We start from the raw sequence: 12,314 nt of genomic DNA on the forward strand, positions 1-12,314 counted from the left end.
AGACCAAATAAAAATTAAATTCAAAATTTAGAGGTAAAATAGAATATTAAAAAATAGTGAACAATTGAAAATTAAACTAGAAATCGACGGGAAGGATATTTTTCCCAATAATAAAAATTATGCAATCATTTTAATTGCAGAAAGGGTCAGATTTTTTACTTATTATTATTATTATTATATTATTATTATTATTATTATTATTATTTTTAATGGGGATACCAATTACCAACTTTTGAAATTTACATGGTGAAATTGCTCTCTCTCTCTCTCTCTCTCTCTCTCTCTCTCTCTCTCTCTCTCTCTCTCTCTCTCTCTCTCTCTCTCTCTCTCTCTCTCTCTCTCTCTCTCTCTCTCTCTCTCTCTCTCTCTCTCTCCAAAAGTTCATGTGAAATTGACAAATAAATATATAAACAAATAAAAGGCAAAAAGATGGAATATGGATTTGAGGGAGTCATTTTTTCATATAATGTATCTTCTTAATGTCAATATTAGTAACGAAAAATACAAATTATAGAAAATCTTAAATATCAATGACAATAATGTTAATTTATAATTTGAGGTTGTGATAATTTCATATTTTCAAAATTTTCATACATAAGAAGGATTTAAAATTCAAATTGTTTATATTTCTATTTCAACTAAAAAAAGAAACATAAAATTAGCTCAGTTGTTTATTGTTTATGCATCTCGTTTCTTTCCTATAAAGGTCGGGATTCGATCCTCCATTCCCGCATTTGTTGTATTTATGTAAAAAAAAAAATATATAGTATAACATTTCTATTTCTCGTTTCTCATTTTAGAGAACGGAGAAATGGTAACATGTTTATGTTTATTTTTTCAATACAAGAAGAAAAAACAAGAAACAAGAAGCATACAATTATATTTTTATTTATTAAAATAGAGGAAACGAGAAACACAAACATTATCAAACAAGCCCATAAATACTAAAAAAATGATCGATCTTGTCGATTATTTGACATGTTAATTATTTGGTAGACATTAAATTATATTTATTTGGAAAAACAGATAAATCAAATCAAAGTTGAATACCAAACATGTCTTAACAATTTGACACTTTATCTAGAAAAAAGATTTAACCTAAAAACTCAATAAATTTCTTCTTAGTGATCTCATTTTGACTTATTCTCAGCTGACTAAATATACTTTGGGAAAAATTCAACCATTTTTCTTATTTGATGCCTTGATTAGATTAGTTTAGATAAAATCTAAGTGATGTAACAATTTTTTCTTATAGATTAAATTACCTAAATAAAATCAACATCATATTATTATATTACTAAAAATTCATGAAAAAAGAATAATTATAATTTGATTGGCATCTAGCTTGCAAGTCTTATGGAAATTTAACCAATAGCATGTATATTAATGTTAACATTTATTATAGAAAGAATTTAATAAAAACATAGTATGTAATTTCATGATTATGGTGTAAAAAGGCATATTTAAAATATCATAAAAAAATAATTCATTTTAATCCTTCAATAAAATTATACGACATATAAAATATCTATATAGTGACAAGCAGACTGTCATGTCACACCAAATCAACCAATATTTATTTATTAGACATGCCATGTCAATGTTCGATATTAACATAAACAAAATATAAACATTTTTCAAAGTTCAGGTAGAGATCTTAATTGAAATTTGGCTCAAAATTAAAGGGTTATATTAAATTTATAATTTGACGTAAAATTTATAATAAAAATACCACTCATTTCATTTTGGCTCCCACTCGTTTAATTCAAACCATTACTAAAAGGATAACATTGACGAGAAATTTTTATTTATCTTAATTTTTTTTCCATTTTTTTGGGACTAAAATCTTTAGTAACCATAAATAAGTTTGATGAAGATTATTTCAAACCAATGTATGGTGAGTTTAGGGTTAGATGGAGACATTTTCCAAACTAGAGTTAGAATTTATATAATATAAACTCTAGAAAAGTAAGAGTATTTGTGACCTCAATTTGAAAAAGTCCAAATTATCCCAAAAAAAAAAAAAAAGAAAAAAGACTTTAGGGTTTTAAATTCATTACCCAAAACTTGTGAATTTTCCAAATTGGCAACTGTTTCATTTTATTTGCATGCAATTGGCAACCCCACAAGCTCCAATGACAATTTCAAGGTCTCTCTCTTCCACTCAATTTGTTCTTTTGTTATTAAAGACATTATTATTTTTTTTTTATAACTTTGGTTTATAAATCAATAAAGAAACATGAGATTAATGAGTTTTATTAATGTGATTTTGGTTGTTATTTTATTTCATTTTTTTTTGGTTTAGTAATATCAAGGCATGTGATAATCGAGAATATATACGTTAACTAGATGAGTTATATGTTCAGGTTAATTGTTACCTTTTATTTTAGTAATGTTATACAAAAAATAAATTAATTCGTCCAATCCTTTTGAGGTATAATCATAAATTAAAGTGTACTAAAAAAATTATGAATTAATTCTCAATTTGAATTTCTCCTACTTCTTACTAACAATAGAAATATCTAGTAAAGTTTGATGAAAGGATAAAGATAATAATAAAGTTTAGGAAAAATTGCACAAAAACCCTATAAGATAGGTTTTTTTTTTATTATTATTTGAAGGAACAATGATCTATAAGTTTGTTTGTTACTATCACTCTTTTAACTTTCTTAATTACCATTATAAAGTTAAAGTTGTTACATTAAATCCTATGGTTATAAATTAACTCCAACTAGTAAATATCGAAAATTTTTAATCATCATGTGTGTTCTATTGGTCGAAAGGGATTAAGTTAATTAAGAGAGAATTAGTTCAAACCTCATAATAACCATCTATCATAGGAATTACTTAGTTGGTCCGGATAGGATATAAAAAAAAAAGTAAATGTCGAAAAATTTTATTGTAACAATTTCATAAGTTTAAAAATATATTTGCACAAATGTCATAGTTTTACGGTGGTTTCAATTTTTTTTCTTTTAACGATCATTATACTTTAGAGATGTTTTAAACCATTTTGAACAAGTTACGACGATTTCATAAGTTTAGAGTATAATGTATGACTTATACCGATAGTTGGAAGATAAACCATTTTGAGGTTTTTTTATTGGAAAAAAAACTAATATGATTTTGATGGTTAAAACATCTAATAACTTCTTCAATTTTTTAATATTAATTGCCCTTTGCGAAAGCAAGCAGCTCAGCAGTAATTGACATATACCTCTAACCATGAGGTTGCTGTACTAAAAAAATTAATATCGTTTTTAATAAATAATTTTTTATTAGTGATGAACCCACATTATTTTAAAATAATGTTTGACGTGGTAATGAATATCCATATTCTCGTAAGAGTAATATCCATATTCTCGCAATGTTCCAATCATTTTTAATTTTAATTTTAATTTTAATTTTTCTCCAATTATTTATTTTTATCCAAAATGCATTTGAAACAAAATCCACATTCCCCAAGATCACGCGTACGCGGAATAAAAATAAAAACATGCTTCCACGTTTTCAGCCCTAATTCCAAATTCTTACCATTTGCCCTCTTTATTAATCCATCAATTTAAAATAAATCCAATTTTATAATTTCGTTCTTTTAAGGAAACTTTATTAAGGAAAAAAAAATCAAAATCATGTGTATATTCATTACAAAGTTTACAGTAACATTTCTAAAATTTAAATTAAAATTAAGGAAAAAAGAAAAAGAGGAAGAAGAAGAAACTCAATCTCACTTCCTTCTACCATAGCTTCACACTGTAATCGCAGTTCTTCGAAACGATCTTCGCCGCCGCCGTCAGCCGATCCACCGTCACGTCGCATACTACCTTCACTCTGATCTTCCACGTCTTCACCGATCCTATTTTCAGTTTGATCGGTGCTCGAATCTCCACCTTCAACGGCACCGATTGCCGCCTCTGCGAATCGATCAGCGCCTCGTTCGCTTTCGTCGACAGATTTACGCCGGTTCCGCTCAACGTCGATCCGAACACAGTGACGTTCTTCGGCGGCTGGAAGAAGGCAGGCAAAACGCCGTCGGATAGCTTCACATCGGAGAAATAGATTTGGACGGAGCTACCTGATTCGTAGTAGATTCCGATCTTCTTGTTCGGATTATCCGCTCGGACGGAGACATCGAACTCCGGAGAGATCGAGGCGGCCGCGGACGAGTTGATTCCTCTAATCGCGATGGCGTCGATCGAGTAATTAGGCGATTTAGGGCGCACGACGAAGTAGAAAACCGCAACAGCGATTCCGAGGAGAACGATGAGAATAAGGAAGATCGCGAGAAGCCAGTAGAGGCAGCAGCAGCAGCGGCTGCGGCGGTGCTTGCGGCGAGTGTACTGCTCGAAGCGGCGAGCATTTTCGGGTGGCGGAACGCGGTATATCTGGTCCTTGGGGATCTGGATGACGTAGGTTCCAGGAGTCGGAGGCGGCTTCTCGGCGGCGGGAGAGAGAGGCTGAGGCTTGGTGGCGACGTCGGAGGCGGCGGAGGAAGTGCTCGGACGGGGGGAATCGGCGGGATGGACGCGTTCCGCCATGGGAGTGGGAGAAAAAGAGCAGAGAAATGGATGAAGAAGAAGGTGGGAGAAGGAGGAGGAGGAGAATTTATATATAAAAGAGGAAATATAGAAAATAATTTTTAAAATAAAAAAAGAGAGAGAAAATGAAAGAAAATGTGAGGTACAGTTCATGACTGGGTGTCAGAGATTTTGCGCACGCGCCGCAGTCGCCGAACACGTCAAATAAGGTACTCTCTCTCACGCGCCTTTTTTGTCCGTCGGTTTTTATCTCTCTCTTTATTATTATCTCAAGAAAATATTAAATTTATACTAATCTCGTTGATTTATTGATAACATGGTTTCTTGTTTATTTAGGTTTTGTAGTTGTGTTATTGTTTATTATTTTTAATAAACAAATATGAACATACCCAGTAATTATTTAATACTAATCAAACAGAGCAAGATGTTTAAATGTCGAGTTAAACTCAGGTCGGTAGTTATAAAAAATTTTATTTCTCAAAACGCGGAAATAGAAATGTTACTATACGTTAATTGACACCTATCTACGATAAAAAAAGGTCATAAGTTCGAATCTCCTACCCCACTTGTTGTCTGTTAGGTAGAACTTTTAGTCTTAGGTCAAATTTTTAAAGTTCGTGGATGGCACAAAATTGAAAGTTAAATTACAAACTTTTTAATGTTTAAGGACATATTATACACAAAATTGAAATTTAGAAGTTCAACATCTAATAGACACAACTCTCAAAATTTATAGACTAAAATTGTAATTTAACCTTTACTCCACCTTAAAACATTTCTTTACAGACTCCTTATCTTTCAATCTTGTGTCAAGTAAAATATTTTTCATTAATTCTGTCAATTTAAAACTTACCGTATTTAAACAAAATTGATATGGTCATGTATATTAAGTGAGATTTAATGATAACAATTTATTAAAATCAAATTCGAAAGTTGAAGTATATAATTAAAACTCCTTAAATTTTAGGAACACTGCGTTATAATTTTAATTTTATCATTACTTTTTGGGTTAAACATATAACTTTTCTAGAAAATTTATTGAAATCGTTTATGATTTATAGGAGTTATAACAATAGCATCTCCAACATTTGAATTTGAGCAATAATCCACACAAAGTTACCAAATCGTTATAACTAAACCTTCCCATTATAACTCCATTAGTTAATTAAGTATATCAAAAAGGAGAAAAAAGAAAAGAAAAAAAGTAATTAAAACATTAAGCTCATCTCATAATATAATTTACCAAATTCCAAATATGCTATTCCAAACTAATAAACGTAAACTTTAATGTATATTAAAAAGAATAATAACATATCGATTAAGATATCTATTTATTTTATTTAAAAATAAAAAATATGATCTGTATTTTTAAAACATAAAAAAACGGTAATTTATGTATTAGAGACAATTGGAAGAAGAATAAAGATATATTAATTTTTTCATAAAAAACCAATTAAAAAAATTGTATATAATTTTTGGCAGGCCGTGGAGTTGAGTTGGCAGACACGGTCTTTCTCTCTCATATCTTTGTTTTCATCAAAGAGAAAGAGGAGAGAGAGAGAGAGGATCTTTCCTCACACGTGGGAAGGGATAAACCTTCGTTCCAAATAGGAACGCGGAATTGTTGAACATTCTAGATTTGGAATTATAGCCTTAGTTCGGGAGGAGACTTAAAAAGACTTTAGATTTAAAAAAAAAAAACAACAACTTCCCTATCCCTGAAGCGCCTTAGCCTCAGTCAAAATAATACTATTTTGATTTTAGTTTTTTTATTTTCAAAATGTTTATTTTGATCTTTGTATTTTTAATTTTAGTTCGTTTTAATCTATGTACATTTTAAAAAAGTGATGATTTTGGTTTCTTAATTTTATTTTTTTTTTCTTATCATAGTTTCAACACGGCAATAAACTCAACATATTTCTTTATTAAAAAAAATCAACAAATAGGGACAAAATGGTTACTTTTAAAATATAAGGACGAAATTAAACAAATGCACAAAAACTAAAATGAACCAAAGTTGAAAGTACAAGGAACTAAAGTGAACATTTTGAAAGTCCACCGTTGAAAGTACATGGATCAAAATAGTTTTTTAACCCAAAAACTATGGGACATATTTATTTCTTGTCCTCAAGTTCTCTAAATAATCAAATAGATTCAATTAATATAACATATTTATTCTAAAATTGCTTTGGTAATTCAAATGGTGGGAATTTCGAAAACAACATTTTTATTTGCAGTGCAAATTCATAAATTCTTTTCATATTTTTTGGTGTTCTTATTTTGATAAATATACTATTTCATGTTATAAACTTATTTCATTTTTATTAAAATTAAAAAAAATGTAAAATATGATATATTACAAATTATATAATATTGTAAAATGATAATTCTACAGAATCTAAAACATATATTTTAATAAATTAATTAATATTATTTCATATTGTAACTAACAATACTTTACAAATATATATTATTAAACACTTTGAATAATTTTTTAATCTACCAAACACATTAAAAAACAATAAAAACATAGAATGCAACTCCGTTTTTTAAAATGTAAAATAAATGGAGCCAAACAAGGTCTCTCTAAATATGAGCTCATATTTTGTGTTTTATTTGCATTTAAAAAAAATAATGTTTTTTTTTCAGTATCACGTATGTTTGGTTTTTTTGAAGTAAAAGTACCCTTTTAAACCTTAAGTTTTTTCTAATTTAGTCCCTAGCTTCTATTTTAATTTCTTAACTTTTAATAAATTTAAATTTCAATCTTTATTATTAATTAAAATTTAAATTCCAGGTATAACTAATAATTCTTGAAATGGAGTTAATGATATAGACATTATTATACTTGCACAAAATTAAAAAAATGGATTGGGTTAAAGCGTATTTAATAATCAAAGAAGAAAAAATAAGTTGGAAGATTATTAAAGAAAATCTTGCTAGAAAATTTTGATCATTCAAGATCATAAATGTTATATGTATAAAAATAAAAATGTAAGGCTACTATTTCTTTGAAAGATTTTAATTTAGATCGATTAGCTTATCGAAATTTGAAGAATTGACAATAATTTTTAGTGATTAAATTGAAAATAAGGATAAATTTTAGGAATCCAAAATTATATTTTGACTTTTTACTGTAAGAAAACATAGATCTAAAGTAGATCGATAGACTAGATATATGTTTTAGTCCTTCGTGTTTGGACATTTTTTCAATAGTCCATAATGTTTTAGACGTTTTCAACTGATTATGTTTTAACATTTTTCAATTTAATTCTTCAACGTTAGTTAATGTTAAAATTGGCATTAAACTTACATGCCTTGATACTCTGTAAATTCGCATAATTTTAGAGAGAAAAAAATGTCAGATAAAAATGGAAATTTCTGATTCTCTCTATATTTTTACTAAATTAGTAGAAATTTTGAGTTCCTTCTCTTAGATAACATTTTCTATCTTCAAAATTTTCGTTAATTTACTACGTATTATGCCGATTTTTCATCTACCAATTTTAACATTCTCCCATAATGAGAGACTAAATTGAAAAGTATTATGATATAAAGGATTAAATTGAAATCTTTTAAACAATAAACACTAGATTGGAAAAATTCCCAAAGGTGCCCCCAACAAACTTGTTCTTGAAGGTCTCATTTTGGATAATATTAAAATGAAAAATGAGGAGGGAGGGAGGAGTTGGTAATTACCCAAATTATTCATATATGACTTCTTCAGATGAAGTGTAAACAGACCAAAATGACAATTTCTTCAAACCCATCCATTAAAGAAAAAAAAGTATATATTTTGGTGAGATGAATGGTTGAAAATTCTTGTCACATTTTCCATGTAATTCACATGATAAACCTTATTAATATTTTAATATATTAGAAATAGATAATCTCTATTTATAACCCTATTTACATTCTAATTCTCTATATTAATTAATGAAGTGATATCATCATAGATAAAAGTACCTTAAAAGACTTGATTGGTAATTTTCATATTTCTTATTTATCGTTTCTAATTTTATTAAGAAACCTTTAAGTATTTGAAAATCTAAATATTTTGTATAGAAATTTTGGAAATAACGAAAACAAGTTGTTTTCTGGTTCCCGTTTTTAATTTTATTCAAAACATAACTAAAAATATTGTTTTATCATATTATTGAATCTAGGTAGGGGTGTTGAGGTCATACCATTCTAATTTTTATTTATTAAAAAAAGGAAGAAATAGAAAAAAAAAATGGCACAAAATCTTCAAATCTTCTATGTATGTATTGCTTGGGGATGTGGATTTCTTCAGCTGCTCAACTTCTTCCACTTTATAGCTTTCATTTGAATCAATCAGCACCCAAATGCCCTTTTTTGTCATTTCATGTTTGGTTCTCACTCATACATCATTTTACAATTCACAAGTTTTAAAAGTTTTACATTAGTTAGGTTAAATTGTTCTTGAACATACTTCAGCTTTACCCCCATCATGTAAAAAGTTTTACTTATCTCTAAAATTATTTTAAATGTCTCGAATAATTTTACGTTAAAATAAGTGATGGAAACTGATGTGGCTGCTAGTTGTAAACCTAGTAGTGCGCATGTTTTGCGAATGCATCGATGACAATTTTTCAAAAACTGTCATGTACGTACGTTCTCCCTTTCTTTGATGCCATAATCTATGATAGTTACAAACCGTCACAAATCCAGTTAATGACAATTTTAAATTGTCATTGAAGCTCATATCTTGATAGTGAACAAATATATTCGAGACCACTAACATTATTTTCCCTCTTTCCAGAACTTCTAAACTAATTAAGAAATGAGGTAGTACAAGACATCGACGATCAATAGATCAAAGATCGAAAATCATTCAATCACCCGCTAAATTGAAGAGAGTAGAGGTATCTCGCCTAATATTATAGGGAGAAGGGTGCATGTTGGAACCATTGAAATATTATTTGTGAAATAATAATATGAGTTATGCAGTGCTGGTGTAATACTTGATTGGGTAGGTTTATTCTTTCAACAGAGTGAGATGTGAGATATGAAATGTGTTGTGATAATACTTTATTCAGAGTGATTTTAATTCAAATAGTTAGACTTAAATTGGTTATACATAAAAACAAACGACAACTCATATAAAATATTATCTTTTAGTTATCGCGAGACTGTTCTATTATCCAATTTCGAGAATTGGAATTGAATTGACAAGGTAAAGAACTCTACAATATATAGAATATATGGAATACCACAGAAATGTTTCTTTTTTTGAATTGTGCATTCAATTTATTTCAATCAAATAAGTCGTATCTTGTTCAGACCGATAAATAAAGCTGAGGTTATAGTTAAAACTGCTAGTAAAAAACCGAAATAACTAGTGATAGTAGGCATGACGAGGCTAAATGAAATACGTTATTTTTATCCATATGTTTATAAAGCACTTCCCTAAGTTTCTATTTTTGAAAGATACGCGGATGGATAAGTAAAATACCAATTGAAAGAATAAATTCAATTGAAAGTTTTTGATTTATCTATTATTATCATTATAGATGATACTAACAAAAATCTTGTGACATAGGTAAGAAATCAATTCGGCATCTGTCTCTCTATCCCGCGATTCCGAATCAACGGATTCATTGGACAACTCAAGAGTTGTAAAAACTAATATTCTTATTATAAACAATAATTTTTTTATAAAATATTATCTTTTAGTTATCGCGAGACTGTTCTATTATTCAATTTCGATCACATCATTTAAGTATTTATTCAGTCTACTAAACTTTTTTTAATGTAGGGACAAAATTAAGACTTTTAAAACATTGGAAATAAAATTAAAAGAAATATTATAAACTATATTTTCCCCTCCCACATGCTTTGGAAAATGGGCAGTGTTTTGTAGTTTAGTAAAAAATTTGCCAATTTTTCAAAGTGCTTCCATTTGTGTGAAAATGGAAGGTTTATTGGCTTATAACTTGTCCTTTGTTCATGTTCCTTCTTGTCAAACGTCAAGACCATTTCTCTGTATTTCTTCCTTTGGATTTTATTTTATTTTATTTATTTTTTACTTTTAGATACGGAGGACTCGAACCTAGATCTTGGATATCAACACCCAAGCCTCTTGTCACTGTGCCAATACCCTAACATGCTTCTTTGGATTTTATTAATTGTTCTTTGAAATAGTTTAACGATTATTTTTTCTTTTTGACTTTTCTTTTCATTTATTTTTATCGTAATATTACATGAACAGATATAAATCAACGGTATCGATGATATTTTATTGGTCAAGTTTTCATTTTCAGTTTATTTCTCTTTCTTGTTAAGTCTAGCCTAATAAATGAGAAGAAAGTCATAAATTAAAAATTCTGGCAACAATTAATTTGATTTGATTGCGAGGTTTAGATTCAAGGTTTGTATTTAATTCAAACTTTTTCTATTTACATTCACTTTTTATTTATTATTTATTTATTTATTCTAATTAATCGGTTTTTCAGTTTGGCTTTGGTCTAGTCTTTGCCATATATTTGTATTTATCTTGAAAGCGAAAGCTAATTTTCAATTTCGTGAAAATATGTTTGGACAAATATTTTAATACATATATATAGATATATATATATACACATGTGTTTATATATATTTCTTAAAATACAAATTTACCAACAATATTTTCATTATGTAGAATAATCTTTTATATATATATATATATATATATATATATATATATATATATATATCTTCTAAAGTATATATATTCTAAAGTACAAACCTACGTACAGTATTTTCCATTTGTATAATAATCTCGCATCCAATCACATTTCTCAAACTACATCTTATGTCTTTTTCAAAAAAAAAAAAAATCTACTTGAAAATACAAGATAGTTTTAAGAATAATATAATTTTAAGAACAAATTACAAAATAATGCAGATTTAAAAGTAATAACAAAATAAATGTAATTTAAAAAAAATTATAAAATTAAGCTAGACATCTAAACTATTGAAAAAAATATGTTAGATGTGGATCAAAATAAAAAAACAAATACAATAGATGTCATTTCCCTTCCAATATTCTTCAAACTACATTATTTATGTCTTTCTTTTTAAAATACATCATTTAAAAAAATCCAACAATACAACATCTTAATTATTGAGAGATTTAAGAAAATAGCCTAAATCAAATTCTAATTCCTTCATGAACAGTAAATACAAACTCCTGTTAATAAATTATAATTCTAGCGTATGACATGGTTGATAGTAACTTCATTTGAAATAGATCGTTGCTATAGATAATTGATCAGACCAAGTGCTTAACAAGGTAATTAATTTAATATTCTACGTGAACACTCTATGAGATTGTTTTATCGTTATTTTTTTTTTTTAGTTTTTTAAATGGGAAGTATTTTCATGTAATACCATCCTTAATATTTGGTGACAATGAAGACTTTATTATATATAAAAAAGAAATTAAGAATGTAACATTTAAATATGTTTTTTCTTCATTTATAATTTATTTTTATATTATTTTTTAATTCCATAGGATTGAAAATCCAGCTTATGGCAACCATATTTGAAGGATGTGAAGAAAAATGGCATAAAATCTGAAAATCTTCTATACATTGCTTTGGGATGTGGGTTTCTTCAGCTGCTCAGCTTTCACTTTAGCTTTCATTTGAATCAATCAACAAACAAATGCCCTTTTATTTTATTTATTTTGTCATTTCTTGTTTGTTTTTCTCACCATTGGCTCTATATATTATTTGTTCCACACTTATACATCATTTTACCATACCATCCACC

The 12,314-nt window shown here is 27.9% G+C and overlaps 1 protein-coding gene across 1 annotated transcript; it reads right to left on the reverse strand.

The window, feature by feature from the left end:
• Positions 1-3,621: 3,621 nt before the first annotated feature.
• On the reverse strand, positions 3,622-4,598 carry LOC148210621 (NDR1/HIN1-like protein 13). Its single transcript, XM_088125403.1, has one exon. The coding sequence runs from the start codon at positions 4,536-4,538 to the stop codon at positions 3,738-3,740; it is 801 nt and encodes a 266-aa protein (XP_087981529.1). The 5' UTR covers positions 4,539-4,598; the 3' UTR covers positions 3,622-3,737.
• Between the last annotated feature and the right edge of the window lie 7,716 nt (positions 4,599-12,314).

The sequence above is a fragment of the Momordica charantia genome, assembly GCF_013281855.1.
Source record: "Momordica charantia cultivar OHB3-1 chromosome 6 unlocalized genomic scaffold, Mcharantia_2.0 BLBB01000006.1, whole genome shotgun sequence".
Taxonomy (NCBI): domain Eukaryota; kingdom Viridiplantae; phylum Streptophyta; class Magnoliopsida; order Cucurbitales; family Cucurbitaceae; genus Momordica; species Momordica charantia.

What these genes read in the sequence shown, in the direction of transcription:
- LOC148210621 (XM_088125403.1), bottom strand. Translation starts at nt 4,538, where the DNA reads ATGGCGGAACGCGTCCATCCCGCCGATTCCCCCCGTCCGAGCACTTCC.